Source organism: Cupressus sempervirens, chromosome 6, assembly GCF_028749045.1.
Source record: "Cupressus sempervirens isolate cs-2001-9-10 chromosome 6, ASM2874904v1, whole genome shotgun sequence".
Classification (NCBI taxonomy): Eukaryota; Viridiplantae; Streptophyta; class Pinopsida; order Cupressales; family Cupressaceae; genus Cupressus; species Cupressus sempervirens.
Genome location: NC_143123.1, coordinates 22,723,459 through 22,743,864, shown reverse-complemented (window position 1 = coordinate 22,743,864; position 20,406 = coordinate 22,723,459). Strand labels below are relative to the sequence as shown.

Below are 20,406 nucleotides of genomic sequence, written 5' to 3'. Positions count from 1 at the left end.
GGGGATATGTTTAGGAAATTTAGTTTGGTCTATTTGCATCATGAAGTTTATGGTTTTCCTCTTTTATAGAGCTCCTTGAAGGCTCGAAATAATGATGAACATTTGACACCTACTTGGTGTATTAGCCACAAGTGTTATATCCACTTGAGTGGATTGAAATATTATTGATTTCAATTTGATTTGTCATGCATCATCTACAATGGAAGGACCATTTGTAAGATTATAATAAGCATTTTATCTTAAAGAACTAATTATGGAGACTAAGAGATTGCTTTCTAAGAATATTTTACATTTTGGTAATGAGACGTATGTTTTGCCTACTACATCTTGGGTTTGGTTAGTAATGGAAAATATATAGGCTTATGATGATGATACTGTGATTCAATATGTTGAAGAAGAACCTTCAAGACATGAAATGCAAGTGTATGCATCTGCACTCTAAACTTGAAGATTTCAAAACCACAAAACATGCTAGTGATATGGACAATAATTGTATGGATTCTTTGGGTGATTTCAGTGCTTCTTCTAGAACGATAATTGATTCTACTCCACCTACATGAAAAATGAGTTTGGCAGCCAAGAATAATTTGAAAAAAGTCCTTTGGTTTGCACAAAGACTTGCAAGATCATTTGGTGTTGAAAGATGATAAAATTGTTCAAGCATTATCAAGAAAGGATAACACCCATGAACACCTAGAAAACTTCATTTGGACAGCCCAAAGAGAGGAAAGAAAAAAAAGGAATGGGACATGGTATCTCTTATTCATATTTGCACTCTTTCAAGGAGGCTTTGGAGTTGATTTATGTTCAATTGCTTAGAGACAAGGACATAGTGGTCAAATTGGTAAAGGAAGAGGGTAAAGAGATAGCTAACCTTTGTCCTCTTTTTTCTATGTCCAATTCATTGCATAATTCAAAAAAATGTTCACTTATAATAGCTACTTCTACAAAGAAAAATGACAATGCAAGAGGTGAACAAATTGAACAAATCGATTAGGTAATTGAAGAGTTCCACCTAGATGAAATCATAAATTGTTACCCTTACACATGGAAAAGCTTGTGGAAAAAGGATTGGTACACGATATTGGTCATGGTAATCCAAAATTTGACTGGAGGATTGCTAGAAAATGAAAAACAAGCTAAAATGTTGGCTCAGCAAGTTAAACTTCTTCATGAAAATTTGGACATTCACCACTCCATAGATGATGATGATCTAAGGGGTTGATAAATTTAGAAAAAATCAATTATTGTTGATAATTTTCACGATTATAGGAAGATTATTTTAATGACACTCAGAATAGATCAACAACTCAAGAGTTGTCTCTAATGTGTGTTGATGGCACACATAGCTCATATTTGGTTGTGTCCCCAATATCTTATGATATGGAAGTGACATATTTGTAGGTGGACGACTTCATTTTATTTGATACTCCACATGTCAGTGGTTATACTACTTAGATTTCCATTGCACTTTTAAACTTAGGATGCTCTACATTAGCTTTTGAGTCACTTGAGAGTGCTTTGCATGAAACATATTGGAGGTACACAAGGTATGAGATGGATAATGTTTTTTTTTTGGCAATAGGGTTTGGTTGTCATTTGGGTTGGTTTCTTGACATGTGGGACTTCATCTTCACATTGTCTTGATGTGCTACATAGATGGATGGTTACATTATGGTGATTGATTGAGATACTCCTTATATTTTGATTTAAGATCTAGGTATTGCCATGGATGATACATTGTTCTTATGGATTTGCTAAGTTCTTTCACAACTTATGGCTCAATGTTGTTATTACCATGGTAGCCTTGTACATCAATGGAACCATATTTTAAGGTTGATATGGTAACCTTGCATTTGAGTTCAATAAGCAAGTGCAAATTGCTTGAGGACGACAATCCCGAGGAGGAAAATTAACACTTCCTTAGATGTTACCTTGGACCTCATAAAAAGGCTTTGTATACATAGATTTAGAAGAGCTAGATAACTTGGTCGCAAACAAGACTTCAGATAAAATTATAGATGAATTATTTTGAGATGGAATGAGACATCACTAATTATAACCTCATGGCGTAACTAAGGCATAAGACCATTTTCTATGCACCACCTGGAATGTCTCACTTACTATAATTATTAATTGAATAATTTTACCATTAAATTAATTGATAATTATAATAAAGAGTACATTTTAGGTATTTTGAAGGAGTTGCCAAGCACGAGAAGTTCATACATTAGAATAGTTAATTACTGATGTGAAAATGTTGAAGGTAGTTATTGCAAACATTTTACAAATGCCCCATAGACAAAAAGGACAAGATGTGTATAAAAGCAACTCCAGCAAATTCCCTTAATGATTACCATTGATTCGCATATTTGAACTCTCATTCTTAGTGCACTTCAATCTGTTATACAAAGTCAAGAGGCTTTAAACCTATAAGTCTATGAATCAACATCACACCAATTTGTAATACAACTAATTTGTTATTTTTAAAATATTTATTTCTAAACACAACTCTATTTTTCAACACATTAAAATAGAAACTCCATCTAAACTCAAACTAAATATCAGATTAATTTACTTAAATTTCATTAGCTGATTCTAAATTTATTGGTCAATTGCTTACTTTGAAACCTATCAACGTACATTTATTCTTAAACAAAATCCTAAATTTAAAATAAATTGAATCCTCCATATAAAATCATATAAACCAAGCCAAATATTGCAGTCAATTTATATAAAATCCAATTGATTTAATTTTACACTCATTATGATAATCGAACTCTAAAATCTAACAACACGCATTTATTCCTTAACAAAATCCAATTTCAAAATAAATATTCGAAGTTTCATACCATATCCCATAAAATCATCACAAAGATGATCATGGCGACGCCAAGTTATGAATTACTCAGACAATATGTGAATTACTTACAGTGTGTTTTCCCTTGCACAAACTGCTAGTATAAATCCACGTGGGTTGCCAAATCTCAAAATCTCCGCTCATCCTTTCCTATTAACTCCATTCAAACGTTTTGAAAGATTAGGATGCAGGGGCTACAAATATTCTTATTTTCCAAATTCTCGTTATCAGTAACCATCCTCGATCTATATTTATAAGCACCTCCTCCAAAAAACCATATTCAAATAAAACTTCCTATATGCAATCACGTTAAAATGTTGCACCATCATGCTTTTGTCAGCACCAAATAATACCACTTATTAACTAGACTTTGGCCATAATCCCCTCAATTTCAAGTGTTATAAAGATCCCACCACGTCTATTAAATATTCTATTCTAAAAGACGCTTCTTGTGTCCGTGCTCTTTTGGCAGCTGAGGAACAAGCGTCATGCTCACCTTCTACCATTTGTAATGCAGTGAAATAAGTAGAAAGAGTTTGTCATAAAAACATAAATGACGAAGTAAAAAGTTAAATGCACACGTAAGTTCATTCATCCAACACAATCTCTATATTGTATCATTTTAATCAAGATAGCAAGTTCATTCATCCAATATAGTCTCCATTCAATCAAGATAAGTATGATCGTGTCTCTTGACAGTATTCAACAAATTCTTTACTCAATAAACAAAATTTCTTCTAATCTAATAATTTAGAATCAAACAGTCCACAATCTTGACAAACAAATGTGCATTTGATAAACACTGCCAATATTAAAATAATATAATAATTCATATGTACAACCTTTTTTCCAATTCATTCATCACTTAAAAGTCAGGACTCATTTCAACCCATTGTTAGGATGCTAACAAGTGTGGAACTTGGGAGATCTAAATGTTAATTTGAACACTCTCACAATGACCACTGTTTAAAAATTGAAGTATTTCCCTTATCATCTATCAGTAAAATCAGATTTGTTGCATAATACATTGTCTATCAAAAGCATCATTTTGCTTCATGCTCAGTTTGTAGAAGTCAAGAAACAAAACCGGACTCACTGTATTGTCCATGAATGCATGCTATTGTTCCATATTAACTTCATCAAAGTTACAAAGCATTGTTAAAAAATAACTACAATCATGTATGTCTGGATGCCTCGGATGCTCTGAAAAAATACCGAAATATAAATAGCAATGACTAATTTGGAGATAGTTGATTGAGAAGGCTGATGCAGTAGAAAAGTCAAAACTAAGATTACAGAATATTCCGCTCCTAGGTTAAAAAGTCTGGCACAAGTTTTGTTATGTAGCACAATGAAACATGAAACAAAGAGGAAGGAAATAATTGCCATTCAGCTGTGTGCCAGAAATGTATATAAAAGATTTGCACAAAAATGTAACTAGTATATAAGAAAACCAATGACATGAAACCAGTCAAACTTATCCAGTTAATTCTTTTGCCAGATTCCATGCTATGGATTTCCAGGAACAATGTATACAAATTTGAATCATTGTCCCAGGCTACATGAACACCTGAATCAGTCACTGCACCCAGATTCCATCAATTATTCGTCCCTTGTGATTGAGCAGACAACTATGTGGCATAGAATTATTAACAATTTCATGCTTTGTCTCCAAGGGATGAAGGGAAAGTCTGTTTACTTTCAGTATCTGCAACCTTTTCTTGTTGTCTTGGATACCTCATCCTGGATTTTGCATATCTATAAATTGGTTAAGGACATATCAATCATCCCTGAACCCTCAAAAAATTGGAATAGGTAAACCAATGCAGTAAATGTATAATAAGCACAAATGGAAGTATCTCCCTTTGTCACACAAAACATAAAAAGAGGGAAAAAAACTAAGGATACTCTAAATGCATGCCACCACGGTCAGATGAGGGTAACAATGTGTCTTGCATGTTCTTTAAAGCTTCTGTTGAACATGTTGCATCCTGCATTAAAAACAATAGCTTTCAACCACAGTAAAATAGTAAGAAGGGCTACCCTCCAAAATCAACACAAGGTTAGTTGTGCCTTAGAGCATCAAGCTGATATGCTCTTCCCACTGAGATTCCAATTAATAATCTATCCACCATTATGGTAGAAACAACAATAAAACAAGGTTGCATGGGTACTCGTACCCACACCCCTGGTACTCGTACCCACGTACCCAAGTACCGGGTACACGTAACCCACGTACCGGGTACTCGGTGGAGAGCATCATAGCTAAGGACCCTGATTAATATTCTGATCTTTTTTTTTGGTTTTTTGTTTTTGTATTAGCTTGTTGTTTATCAAACTTAATTCAATACCAAATCAGTTTGAAACTTTGATACTCATTAACAATAAACTTTATCACTGTTCAAGTTAAAAGTTTATCATTTGCAATATGTCATTGTCATATGGTTTAGGATCTTCTTGTTCATGTTTAAAGTCTGCCTTCTTTGTTATGCATCTAAGCATTTATCATGTATTATTATTTCAAGCATATAGCAAATCTGAAACTGAAAACAGTACATTACATTTGCAAACTTTATCACTGTTCTTGTTTTGAAAAACCATTGTCATGACTCATAAAATCAGATTTTTTATAAATATAAAAGTGTAATTTTTAAGTAAGTTTGACATACCCAAGTACCTCCGTTCCCAATTATGAAAAATACTTTAAACATTCAGCAATAGCATATATATATATTTGACTTATGGCTTATATTTTCAAATTTCTTGTTTTGAATGCTCAATGTCATGACTCATGACAGATATTTTGATTTTTATATTTTCTATAAAATATTAATTATATAGAAAAAATTAGGCTTACACACGTACCCCCGTCCCCTATTTTGAAAAATATGCGTACCCGTACACGCTCCCGTACCCGTTCCCGCTCCTGTACCCACGTACCCATGCAACCTTGCAATAAAACTATTGAGAAAAGAGCACTCCTCTCAATTACTGTATTTGTAAGAAAAGGTCCTTATTGCCCACTATTTTCACTTTTCGATCACTCTAGATTTCAGTCAATAAATAAAATTAAACTCAAATTAATTAAAAGTGAAAACTCGAAGTGATATCTTAAACTCAAACCTGATTAGACATTTGCTGAGCAGCAATGAGAAACTCTGGCAATTTTTTCCATCCAACCATACAGAATGCTTTTCTCATGTCAAGTGTTGTGCAGTCCTTTGAAAGGACACAATATTTTGGAGATGGTTTAAAAATAATTATAAAGTATAATAAAGTATAAGCATCTGATGTTACACTGGATGTAAAACATCAAAAGAATTATTTTACAGTTTTTATCAAAAAAAACAAATAACGAAAAACCCCCACCTGTGAGAACTTGAAAATCTAATATAATGCCAAGAAATAGAGTCAGAACCTCCCAATTTCACACTTGTATTCAAATTCAAAGAAATACAAAGCCTCGAAAATAATGAATAGGAAAATACTACGTTACTGGTTCATCCTTGAATTCTTGCAGCCTTGAGTACAATCCATTTCTGATCCGGATCTAAGTAGGGGTTTGACCAGGGATTGCAGGATTGCCATTTGTCCTGGTGATTCATCCCAAACAAACATGTGCGAAGTGACAAGTTTTTCTGACTCCACAGTAAACCTTGACATTTTTCTAAAACGATTTCTGCTATTTTTTTCCAATTGTTTCCTGGTATTGCAACAGACAAGAGACTCCCATATTAACAGACAACACTGGATTAGCATTCGAAAATTAATGTTTTTTCATTTCTATATTAGCTGAAAAAAGAGCCTGTTTTCAATAACATTTCTGCAATTACTGCCTGTTGGGTCAAGATCTGGGAGACCCCTGAAGACATATACCTGCCTCTGGCAATTTTATTTAGATAGGGAGAGCAACATGAGAATATTTGCAGGGGTAGATGGATGACACAGAAACATTGGTGATCTGCAAGAGCCAGGGATCAAAAACTCCAATGCTTAATAATAATAGAATAAATAAATGTTATATTAATAATACTACAAATAAAAAAAATTCAATAAATTATTAATGTGAACCGCTAGGGTTGTCATTGCACCAAAAGCTCTACCTCTCAATGCCCGATACAACCACTAGACTTATAGAAGACACGGGAGGCTGTAAAACAATGTCGTGAATCCAGAGAGGGGCACTGGCCCACTGCCAACAATCCCACTCTCAGCATTACTCGCTGCAGCCTGCTAGGATTCAAAGCTTCAAGACCACTTGTTAAATGCTACCGTTGCCGTTATACCAAAAGATCAACTTGTCAATGCCCAAAACCACTAGACTTGTAGAAGACATGGGAGGTTGTTAAACCATGTCACAGGATGCTGGCAACTAATACTGACAAGTAGGAGATATTTTTCCACAGCAAGTCAAATTGTGATATTGCCCATTTAGTCTTCAAGTCAAACTCATTGACTCCATTTTTCAATGAGTTTGACTCAAAAAAACAGAGTTGAATCCTGTTAGCAATATCACAACAAATAATATTTCTATTGATGAAAAAAAAATTAAAAATATTACTATTGCTAAAAAAATTTATTAGGTTGAATGTATGGCACTGTTTTGGAGTCTAAAATTTGCTCTTTCTATTGGTATAAGCCCTTATTATAGAGGGGGACTTGAAACTTATCATCAACGCTGCTAAAGGGCTGACTAAGATCAACTAGTTATCTGCTGATGTTATGGAAGATATCAAAGGCTTCTTCTGGGCCTGGGTTGTTTTGTCATACACCCCACCTATAGGGAAGGCAATAGTGTGGCTGATGCCGAGACCGCTCTATGATCAAGGCTTACAGTATTAAGGTGGTGGAGAGACCAAGGGGTGCTTCCTGCCAAAGTGAAGATTCTCCTTAAGGACAAAGAAAACAATGGTTTTGTTGCCATGGATGTTAGTCTGTGTTGAAGCTTTTATTGATATAGTATAATTTCTATTACGGAAAGATGTGTTAGAACGTGTTGTAGTTTGAGAAGGTTTTGATAGGCATTGCTCATTCTTTTCATAGTCACCAAAACTATGATTTAGGTGGCCGGTCTGCCTGGTGGCATAATTCCATCCATGGCCACGAGCGAAGTCGAGTACATGAAGAATGATGTTTGGCATCACCTTTGCGGAATTAAAAGAAATGTGGACATTAGCATTTATTTTGGGATAGATTTGGTAATCTGTGGAGTTTATAATTCATTTCTGTACAGGGTGGTTGCACAAGTGAAGAGCCTCGCCAAGTAGTGAGATTTTTCAGGGAGTGCATAATGATTACTAACCCATTTTGATGATCTTTTTAAGGCATTTTTTCCCTTCTCATTTTGCTGAGAGTTTTCCTCATCTGCGAAGAGTCGACATAGTGACTAGTGTTGGTTCAAGATCCATGGGGGAGATAGAATTAGAACTGAACCTAACAAACATGATGAGTTCATTGAAAATATGAATTGTTATTATGAAAATTTGTCGATACACTTTGCCTCTTCTTGGGCAGATAGGAGGGTTTCTGTGGAAGAATCTCTTTTGAAACAAATGAGGATGTCATTGCCAAGATTATGGGGCTCCCCACGGCGGGTAGGAAGTGGAGGAAATTAAGGTTTCATATACTGAGACTTAATCAGTTCTTCAGAGAAGACAAAAGTCCTGTGAAACTTCATGGCGGATATGAGAGGGACAGGCTCCTAGAGCCCTGGGACCAAGTATGCCTTATGATTATGAAGTATTTTCCTCTCGAGGATAGATTCAAGATTTATTGTTTCTACCACATGCCTCTCAAATAATTCTTGCAATTGGAATATATTTTCTTTACCTTTTTTCCTCTTGAACTCACTTGAAAATTTTGTGAAGCAGTTGATAATGCTAGGAACCAGGGTGAAAATCCTGTGCCCCTCCACGAAAGGCTCATCTTTTGCCTCTACCATTTTCATCTGGCCCTTTGCCCTCCTCGATAGATTGTGGTGCAGGAAGCTCCCTAGTCCAACACCCCTCTCTTTGCCACCATACTCAACACCCCTGGACCCAATAAAAAGAAGTGTCTGAGAAACCATAGCCTTATGCCAAGCAGTCTTGAAATCCTACCCATATGACTGGTAAGTAGGATTCAGTCAACCAAAAAAGGAAGGGTTTACCCTTATTGAAGAAAAAAGGTAACTTTTCTGACAAAAAAGAAAAATTCACTCTTGGAATTGATGATGATGCCATGGAAGAGATGAGCACTCTGAGATGCTCTCATAGACTTGCCACCCAATCTTCTGCAAAGGGCAAGCTAGAGGAGGTTATGGATTATGATTTTGTCAAGGATGTGAGCTATAAGAGTTAGGAGAATGAGAAGAGTAGAGATGAGGAAAACAAGAAAGGTGGGGAGGTGGGGAGCAACTCGGAGACAGCTAAGAGCTCTACCCGTGTCTTTGAAAGCCCAAGGTTTGGCCCTCTAGACCTCGCCAATGACATGATGTCAGAACAGGGGGTTTCTATTGAGACTCGTAAAAATGTTCAGATTGGGACCTATGTCAGTTGTAATGCAGTGATTGAGGAGTTGGATAAGTTGAAGGACAGAGTGGGGGAGCTGGAGAGAAAGACACACACAATCTCAAGATTCAGTTTGAGGGTAATATACAACTCTACTTCTTTGCGCCTGTAACAAAAAAAAAGATTCTGGAAGTGGATGCCATCAACGAGGGTAATTACAAGGAGCTGTTTAAGTTCCCTACTAAAGACTGGTCTAATTTCTTGCAGCAAAGTGGTTGAAAGATTAAATGAGCTAGGCAGGAGCATCCCAAGCGTTTTTTGTTTTCTTACTGATAAAAGCCTTAAAGGCAGCCTTAAAGGCACAATGTTTGATTTCCACATGTTTATGTTGTTTAAAACTGTACGCAGCTGTATATTGTTGGTTGGGTATGACCCAATATGGATTGTTCCTAAGACTAATATTAGTTCTATTAGCTTATAATATATATAGTAGGCATGTTTACAAGATTGATAATAGCTTTGATAGCTTAGATGGTAAGATCAATACTGCTCGATAGGTTTGCTCACTGTTTTGGTAGTGGTGGCTTATGATATTAGTAAAGTGTAGATAATGTGTTGTTAACATATTTCTTTAGTGTTTTGGACTGTTATCCTTCTAGACTGGTTATAGTAGGGCAGCTCTCTACTTTTGCTGCTTTTAATATCAAAAACATTCAAATGGTTGATGTCTTCGGCGGCCTCCTAGATTTTGACCTGGAAGAAGTATTAATTCTGTTGGTGTTTGAAACTGTTACCCATTTCCAATTACCCTGATGAGAACAAAACGCATCTAGGGGCAGCTAACTCCCATTATCAACACATCCATTCAGACACCAGGCCAACTATAAGGCTATACTCCTTCTGCACTTCAGGCTCTGCAAAACCTAGGCGGGTGAACCTATAGATTCCTTATATGGTACCAGTTATCAAAGCATACACTGAATCTAATACAAAACAGATAGAAACCCTTATTTCTCCTAATAACTTAAGAAATAAAATATATCTGCAGTAGCTAGATGCAAAACAATGAAATTCATGAGTTGAGTGAGGGCATTCTGTTTATAGCTCTTCAACATTAAAGGGAAATTCATTTGATTAAAGATGTTGATTCAACAAAACCTCAAAAATGAAACAGTATAACCAGTGATCCTATAACTGATTAGTGCCTAATCCATTGGGCAATTCCATGAATTCAAAACATACATCTGTGACATCAGGACGTATCTCATATACCCAGACATCAGATCTATCCAACCACCTTGTGATTCAGACATCAATGTTCATTCAGGTCTCATTCTCACAAAATATCCTTCTCAAACAACCAGTAACCTTGTTTAAACATATCGAGCATTTACTTGGCCCTTTGGTCCAACAGCAAAATACATCAAACATACAACCTGAAAAGGATGCAAATGGGTCTCAAATCTTTGTTCCAAAACCACATAAGACTTACAAATTGCTGAGACAGGAGACTAGAACCAGAACAAAACTAGTGAAATTGTTGCTCATATGTACTCATTTCCTTGAAACTATACATTCAGATGCATGAAATCAAAAAAATGAAACAACCTAACATCTCAAAACTATATGTATTATCTCTACAACTACTGTTCACATGAGAGTTCTGCTGAAGAAAATGGTGTCACAGTCATGGAAACATGTCAAAATACTCGAACCAATGGTCTCACAGTGCAAAAACTGGAATCCCTAATGGTATCACAGCAATGAACTTTTTCTTCCCAGAAACTGCTACCTCATCTTCCACTATTGGCACCCAAGTCCCATTTGTCCCACCACAACAGTCCCAAGCTGCTCCCCTGAATCAAGCTAATATAGCTAGTACTTCAAATGTTCCTGGTTTCCAGAAGAAACCTATATACCTAGAAAAGTATAGACAAATATCATTTGCTGGTATTCCTGGTGCCCCACATCCCATATCATTTGATTTAAGAGATAAAGTGGTTAAGTTTTCTGGAAACAATGCTATTACTGGTGAAGAACATTTGAGGATTTTCATTGACATGTTGAATGATTATGAAGTTGAACACGAAGACATGGTAATGAAATTGTTTGTGCATTCACTAACAGAGGATGCAAGGGATTGGTTTAGGAGGTTGCCTGATGACAGTATTACCTCATGGAGTGATTTGGAGAAGTTCAAAGAGCAATATGGGGACAATACTAATGCAGGATTCATGTTGAACGAGTTCAACAATATCAAGAAGAATCCAAATGAGTCCACATTTGATTTCAATGTGAGATTCCAAAAGGGTATGTACAAACTTTTTCAATTCATGAGGTTAAATGAAGACGTCTATCTCACAACCTATTTCAATGCTTTTGATAGAAAAATGGCTTATCAATTGAGGGATAAAGATCCTAAAACTTTAAGAGATGCCTATAGAGTTGCAGTAAATATAGAGAATAACAGAAAGGCATCTGGCAAACTAGGTAGGAGGGATGATCCTAAGCTTTTTAATCCTAAAAACAATAATAAAAGGGAGGGTGACAAAACTCCTATAGGAAAAAAGCCCGAAGAACCTACTATAGGCCAGGTTTTAGAAATGCTCAAGAAGATGAATCCCACTAGTTTCAATAAGCCAAATGTTGCTGAAATACCCCCTGTGAATAACAACAATTTCAATAGGCAGCCTAGGATGCAAAATTACCCTTACACCACTCAGTGGAAAGATGGTAAACCAGTTCCCAACCAGACCCAAAATGTGAAGGATAAGGGTACTCCAGACCCCTTGCAAAGGAACACTGTAAATATGAATGATGATGTACCATGGTGCATTATATGCCAATCACCTCATTCTGCTAATTATTGTGCTGTTGCTCAGTCATTTGCCCAAGCCCAAGGAGTGCAAGCTGAAGAAGAAACTGAAGAGAAAAGCCATGACGATATAAGCTGCAATATGGTGAGTATGTGTGATGATTTGATAGATTCTGATTCAGAAGAGCCTGAAAATGATGTTACTAGCCAGAGAATTGCTTACCAGCTACATCATCAGCAAGTGCTCTCAGATGATGAAGGGTATGATACAGACAAGGTATACAGTACATTTTCTGATGTAGGTCTCACAAGTTTAAGAATGCCCTCCAAGGAGGAAATTGACAGAATTACAGCAGAAATGATCTCACAAGTCCATAGTAATTATAATTTGAGAAATAGAGCAATAAATAATGATGCAGGAAGGCCATCTAGTGTATTCATCAAGGACATCACTCATAAGATGAATGATCAAGACAAGAAAGTCAATGTAGATGTGCCTAAAATCAAGGAGAACAAGCGTAAGAAATGGGAAACAAAGAAGAAGTTTCAATTTCAGATAAGTGAAGCAACAAAGCCAGTTGTGCAACCAAAGAAGTCAGAACCGGATTTTATCAAGCAAAATGTGGTGCCTACTACTCAAAGGACTCCGATTCCAGGTACTATTGTAAAACCTATTGTGGTTGAACCTGTTGATATGATATCCATGTTATCTCAAATAACTGTAAAAGTGCCCTTGTCTGAACTTTTTAGAATTGAAGAGCATAAGAATAAGGCTTTGTCATGGTTGGGTGGAATAGCAAATAATAATGTTATTGTAGATCAAACTATGTCCCAACAGACCCCATTAGTAATAGAGGACAGCGGTATCATATCCCAGATTCCTCAAATGTTTCTAGATGATTCCTCAGTGGCATTCATAGAAGATATTGATCCTTTTTTCCTCAGTCTAATCATAAAAAGGAAGACCTTAAAAAATTGCATGATAGACTCAGGAGCTTCCAACCCTATAATGCCTTTCAAAGTAATGGAAGCCTTAGGATTGAAGGTGGATACCAAGCAGGGCAGATGCAGAGGGATGGATGCTAGGGAAGTCCCAGTCATAGGTACTATAAATGCCTTACCATTCAAACTGGTTGCATATCCTGAAGTAGAATTAACCATGTCTATCCTTGTGGTAGATATACCTCCACACTACGGAATGTTACTCTCCAGAAAATGGAGTGCTGCCATGGGGGGAAGCCTGCAATGTGATCTTACTTATGCCACTTTTCATATAGGGGACAAAGCTGTCAGGGTAAATAGGGAACCAACGGTTAACCACATTTTAGGTGAAGAAATTGATAAAGATACCACTTGTTTTCTAGATACTGGGATTAATGCTTTCAGGGCTGAATTAATTATTCAGAAAGTTGAAAACTTACCTGCTATCATCGAAAATGAAGTTGAGTGTTGCATGAATTCACCAAAATTATGGACAATGTTCTTTGATGGGGCTAGTTCTAAAGAGGGTGCAGGGGCAGGTGTAGTCTTTGTGTCCCCTGAAAATAACACTTTTAGGTATTCCTTTACCTTGAAGTTTGCCTGCACTAATAATATTGCAGAATATGAAGCATTGCTGCTAGGACTCAAAGTTGCCATACATCATAAAATTAAGAAATTATGTGTCATAGGGGATTCTGAACTAATTATCTCTCAGATCAAAGGAACCTACTCATCCAAGAATAGGAGATTGAAACAATATAGAAATGCAGTCTGGGATCAGATAGAATTCTTTGATGCATTTGGGATCTCATGGAGAGATAGGACCCAAAACAAGATGGCTGATCTGTTGGCAAATGTAGCAATCAAGCCCAAAGAAATATCGTTTGCAGGAATCTCCCAAATTGAGGTGCAAAACAGACCTTCCATACCTGAAAACATTGAAAATTGACAAGTTTTTGAAGATGACTAAGATATTACAAATTTTTTGTTAAATGAAGACAAGTACCACGGTCAGGAGATGGATTGCAATGGACTGATTGAAACCATAAATGGGAAGGAAACCATTTTTGGTCAAGAAATAATGCAATTGAAAACAAATAAGATGCCAAAGGGGTTAGTAGTCATGGAAAATATTTTTGATAACCAAGACAGAGTAAAATCAGGAGTAAACGACCCCAAACCCCAGGAGTTAGAAGAAATAAACTTGGGTACTGATGAAGTTCCTAAAAGGGTTTATATTGGCCAAAATCTGCCTGTTGAAATCAGGAAAACATTGATTGACCTACTTAGAAAATACAGACATGTTTTTGCATGGTCATATGATGACCTTAAGGCTTACAGGGAGGATCTTTTCCAGCATGTCATACCATTGAAGGAAAATGTAAGACCTTTCGGGCAAAAACAGAGACCAATCAATCCTACCCTTGCCCCAAAAATGCAAGAAGAACTGACAAAACTAAGAGATGGTGGGATAATTAAACCGATCAGGCATTGCACCTGGGTTTCAAACTTGGTTCCTGTCAGGAAGAAGAATGGAGATATTAGGCTTTGTGTTGATTTTAGAAATTTAAACATTGCATCTCGGAAAGACAATTATGGCTTACCTAATATGGAAGCCATGTTACAGCAAGTGACTGGCTCTGAATTGATGTCAATGATGGATGGTTTCTCTGGATATAATCAAGTTCTAGTAAAAGAAAGTGAACAGTTCAAGACAGCCTTCACAACCCCTTGGAGAACATATGTGTATGTGAGGATGCCTTTTGGCTTGATTAATGCAGGAGCTACCTTCCAAAGAGCCATGGATGTAGCATTTCATGAGTATATTGACAAATTTATGGTTGTGTACCAGGATGATCTTATAGTGTATTCTAATAAGGCTGAAGATCACTGCAAACATTTGGAAAAAATCTTTATAAAAGCCCTGGAATATGGAGTATCTTTAAACCCAAAGAAATGCACATTCGGGGTCACAGAAGGAAAATTATTAGGACACATAGTGTCTAAGGATGGGGTAAAAATAGATCCTGAAAGGGTAGCAGCTATTGACAAAGTCCCCAAACCAAAAAATGTGAAAGGAATTCAGTCCTTTTTTGGCCAAGTCAATTTTCTAAGGAGATTTGTTACCAATTTTGCTGAAATCAGTAGATCCATCTCAAAGATGCTCAAGAAGGGAGCCGTTATAGATTGGAATGGTGAACCTTCACAAGCATTCCAGGATATAAAAAATGCAATAAAGAATGCTCCAGTGTTGAGGACCCCAGATTATGCAAAACCCATGCATATTTTCTCTTTTGCATCATTCCATACTGTAGCTGCAGTCCTATTACAGAAAAATCAAGAAGGATATGAGCAGCCTATTGCCTTTTTTAGTAAGTCATTACAGCCTGCTGAACTTAAGTATGAGATAAATGAAAAGCAAGCATATGCTTTGGTAAAGGCTGTAAAAGCTTTCAGAAGTTACTTGGTAGGTGCTACTGTTATCGCTTTTGTACCTAGTGCTGCAGTCAAGGATATATTCTCTCAACAGGAAGTATCAGGTAGGAGGTGTAGATGGATCAATAGAATCCAGGAATTCAACATTGATATACAAATAACAAAGTTAGTAAGAGGTCAAGGTTTGGCCAAACTCATGGCTGAAACTAATCTAGAGGCTAATCAGATAAATCTGGTAAATGATGATCTCAGAGCTGACTTATGTGACATGGACCAATGTGATTGGTACACCAATGTCATATATTACTTGCAACATATGGAAGCTCCTCCCCATCTGCCTGACAATGAAAAGAGGAATACTAAATTGCAAGCCATCAGGTATATAATTGTCCAAAATAACCTATGGTGGAGAAATTTTGAGGGAGTTCTGTTGAAGTGTGTTGATAAAGAAAAGGCAAAAGAGGTTTTGAAAGAAATGCATGCTAGAGTATGTGGGGGACACTACATGGCCAAAACTACTGCACATAAGATAATGAGAGCTGGGTTTTGGTGGCCTTCCCTTTTTAAAGATGCACAAGTTATGGTTAGGAAATGTGACCCCTGTCAGAGGTTTGTTGGAAAACTGAAATTCTCAAGAAATATTCCATTAAAGCCAATGGAGATTCAAGCACCTTTTCAACAATGGGGTCTGGATTTCATAAGAGAGATTTTCCCCAAATCTAGTACTGGCTATTCTTGGATTCTGGTTGCCACTGACTACTTTACAAAATGGGTAGAGGCTATCCCCACAAGAAATACAACAAGTAAAGTGGTAAATAATTTCCTGTTGAATAATATTATTTCTAGATTTGGATGTCCACAGAGAATGAAGCACATAGCATTATCTATGACAATTCTCTGTGGACATCCAAATCTAGAAATAATATTATTCAACAGGAAATTATTTACCACTTTACTTGTTGCATTTCTTGTGGGGATAGCCTCTACCCATTTTGTAAAGTAGTCAGTGGCAACCAGAATCCAAGAATAGCCAGTGCTAGATTTGGGGAAAATCTCTCCTATGAAATCCAGACCCCATTGTTGAAAATGTGCTTGAATCTCCACTGGCTTTAATGGAGTATTTCCTGAGAATTTCAGTTTTCCACCAAACCTCTGACAGGGGTCACATTTCCTAACCATAACTTGTGCATCTTTAAAAAGGGAAGGCCACCAAAACCCAGCTCTCATTATCTTATGTGCAGTAGTTTTGGCCATGTAGTGTCCCCACATACTCCAGCATGCATTTCTTTCAAAACCTCTTTTGCCTTTTCTTTATCAACACACTTCAACAGAACTCCCTCAAAATTTCTCCACCATAGGTTATTTTGGACAATTATATACCTGATGGCTTGCAATTTAGTATTCCTCTTTTCATTGTCAGGCAGATGGGGAGGAGCTTCCATATGTTGCAAGTAATATATGACATTGGTGTACCAATCACATTGGTCCATGTCACATAAGTCAGCTCTGAGATCATCATTTACCAGATTTATCTGATTAGCCTCTAGATTAGTTTCAACCATGAGTTTGGCCAAACCTTGACCTCTTACTAACTTTGTTATTTGTATATCAATGTTGAATTCCTGGATTCTATTGATCCATCTACACCTCTTGCCTGATACTTCCTGTTGAGAGAATATATCCTTGACTGCAGCACTAGGTACAAAAGCGATAACAATAGCACCTACCAAGTAACTTCTGAAAGCTTTTACTGAAAGCTTTTACAGCCTTTACCAAAGCATATGCTTGCTTTTCATTTATCTCATACTTAAGTTCAGCAGGCTGTAGTGACTTACTAAAAAAGGCAATAGGCTGCTCATATCCTTCTTGATTTTTCTGTAATAGGACTGCAGCTACAGTATGGAATGATGCAAAAGAGAAAATATGCATGGGTTTTGCATAATCTGGGGTCCTCAACACTGGAGCATTCTTTATTGCATTTTTTATATCTTGGAATGCTTGTGAAGGTTCACCATTCCAATCTATAACGGCTCCCTTCTTGAGCATCTTTGAGATGGGTCTACTGATTTCAGCAAAATTGGTAACAAATCTCCTCAGAAAATTGACTTGGCCAAAAAAGGACTGAATTCCTTTCACATTTTTTGGTTTGGGGACTTTGTCAATAGCTGCTACCCTTTCAGGATCTATTTTTACCCCATCCTTAGACACTGTGTCCTAATAATTTTCCTTCTGTGACCCCGAATGTGCATTTCTTTGGGTTTAAAGATACTCCATATTCCAGGGCTTTTATAAAGATTTTTTCCAAATGTTTGCAGTGATCTTCAGCCTTATTAGAATACGTTGTAAGATCATCCTGGTACACAACCATAAATTTGTCAATATACTCATGAAATGCTACATCCATGGCTCTTTGGAAGGTAGCTCCTGCATTAATCAAGCCAAAAGGCATCCTCACATACACATATGTTCCCCAAGGGGTTGTGAAGGCTGTCTTGAACTGTTCACTTTCTTTTACTAGAACTTGATTATATCCAGAGAAACCATCCATCATTGACATCAATTCAGAGCCAGTCACTTGCTATAACATGGCTTCCATATTAGGTAAGCTATAATTGTCTTTCAGAGATGCAATGTTTAAATTTCTAAAATCAACACAGCCTAATATCTCCATTCTTCTTCCTGACAGGAACCAAGTTTGAAACCCAGGTGGAATGCCTGATCGGTTTAATTATCCCACCATCTCTTAGTTTTGTCAGTTCTTCTTGCATTTTTGGGGCAAGGGTAGGATTGATTGGTCTCTATTTTTGCCTGAAAGGTCTTACATTTTCCTTCAATGGTATGACATGCTGGAAAAGATCCTCCCTGTAAGCCTTAAGGTCATCATATGACCAAGCAAAAACATGTCTGTATTTTCTAAGTAGGTCAATCAATGTTTTCCTGATTTCAACAGGCAGATTTTGGCCAATATAAACCCTTTTAGGAACTTCATCAGTACCCAAGTTTATTTCTTCTAACTCCTGGGGTTTGGGGTCGTTTACTCCTGATTTTACTCTATCTTGGTTATCAAAAATATTTTCCAAGACTACTAACCCCTTTGGCATCTTATTTGTTTTCAATTGCATTATTTCTTGACCAAAAATGGTTTCTTTCCCATTTATGGTTTCAATCAGTCCATTGCAATCCATCTCCTGACCGTGGTACTTGTCTTCATTTAACAAAAAATTTGTAATATCTTAGTCATCTTCAAAAACTTGCCAATTTTCAATGTTTTCAGGTATGGAAGGTCTATTTTGCACCTCAATTTGGGAGATTCCTGCAAACGATATTTCTTTGGGCTTGATTGCTACATTTGCCAACAGATCAGCCATCTTGTTTTGGGTCCTATCTCTCCATGAGATCCCAAATGCATCAAAGAATTCTATCTGATCCCAGACTGCATTTCTATATTGTTTCAATCTCCTATTCTTGGATGAGTAGGTTCCTTTGATCTGAGAGATAATTAGTTCAGAATCCCCTATGACACATAATTTCTTAATTTTATGATGTATGGCAACTTTGAGTCCTAGCAGCAATGCTTCATATTCTGCAATATTATTAGTGCAGGCAAACTTCAAGGTAAAGGAATACCTAAAAGTGTTATTTTCAGGGGACACAAAGACTACACCTGCCCCTGCACCCTCTTTAGAACTAGCCCCATCAAAGAACATTGTCCATAATTTTGGTGAATTCATGCAACACTCAACTTCATTTTCGATGATAGCAGGTAAGTTTTCAACTTCCTGAATAATTAATTCAGCCCTGAAAGCATTAATCCCAGTATCTAGAAAACAAGTGGTATCTTTATCAATTTCTTCACCTAAAATGTGGTTAACCCTTGGTTCCCTATTTACCCTGACAGCTTTGTCCCCTATATGAAAAGTGGCATAAGTAAGATCACATTGCAGGCTTCCCCCCATGGCAGCACTCTATTTTCTGGAGAGTAACATTCCGTAGTGTGGAGGTATATCTACCACAAGGACAGACATGGTTAATTCTACTTCAGGATATGCAACCAGTTTGAATGGTAAGGCATTTATAGTACCTATGACTGGGACTTCCCTAGCATCCATCCCTCTGCATCTGCCCTTCTTGGTATCCACCTTCAATCCTAAGGCTTCCATTACTTTGAAAGGCATTATAGTGTTGGAAGCTCCTGAGTCTATCATGCAATTTTTTAAGGTCTTCCCTTTTATGATTAGACTGAGGAAAAAAGGATCAATATCTTCTATGAATGCCACTGAGGAATCATCTAGAAACATTTGAGGAATCTGGGATATGATACCGCTGTCCTCTATTACTAATGGGCTCTGTTGGGACATAGTTTGATCTACAATAACATTATTATTTGCTATTCCACCCAACCATGACAAAGCCTTATTCTTATGCTCTTCAATTCTAAAAAGTTCAGACAAGGGCACTTTTACAGTTATTTGAGATAACATGGATATCATATCAACAGGTTCAACCACAGTAGGTTTTACAATAGTACCTAGAATCGGAGTCGTTTGAGTAGTAGGCACCACATTTTGCTTGATAAAATCCGGTTCTGACTTCTTTGGTTGCACAACTGGCTTTGTTGCTTCACTTATCTGAAATTGAACCTTCTTCTTTGGTTCCCATTTCTTACGCTTGTTCTCCTTGATTTTAGGCACATCTACATTGACTTTCTTGTCTTGATCATTCATCTTATGAGTGATGTCCTTGATGAATACACTAGATGGCCTTCCTGCATCATTATTTATTGCTCTATTTCTCAAATTATAATTACTATGGACTTGTGAGATCAT

The 20,406-nt window shown here is 36.7% G+C and overlaps 1 protein-coding gene across 1 annotated transcript in view; it reads right to left on the bottom strand.

The window, feature by feature from the left end:
• Positions 1-3,825: 3,825 nt before the first annotated feature.
• LOC149550877 (uncharacterized) overlaps positions 3,826-20,406 on the bottom strand; it is a 156,048-nt gene continuing 139,467 nt past the window's right edge. The window contains exons 10-11 of the mRNA XM_089786458.1: positions 4,769-4,851; positions 3,826-4,618 (exon numbers count right to left, since the gene is read on the bottom strand). Of these exons, the coding sequence (XP_089642584.1) occupies positions 4,519-4,618; positions 4,769-4,851 (183 nt within the window). The 3' untranslated portion in view covers positions 3,826-4,518. The remainder of the gene's footprint in view (positions 4,619-4,768; positions 4,852-20,406) is intronic.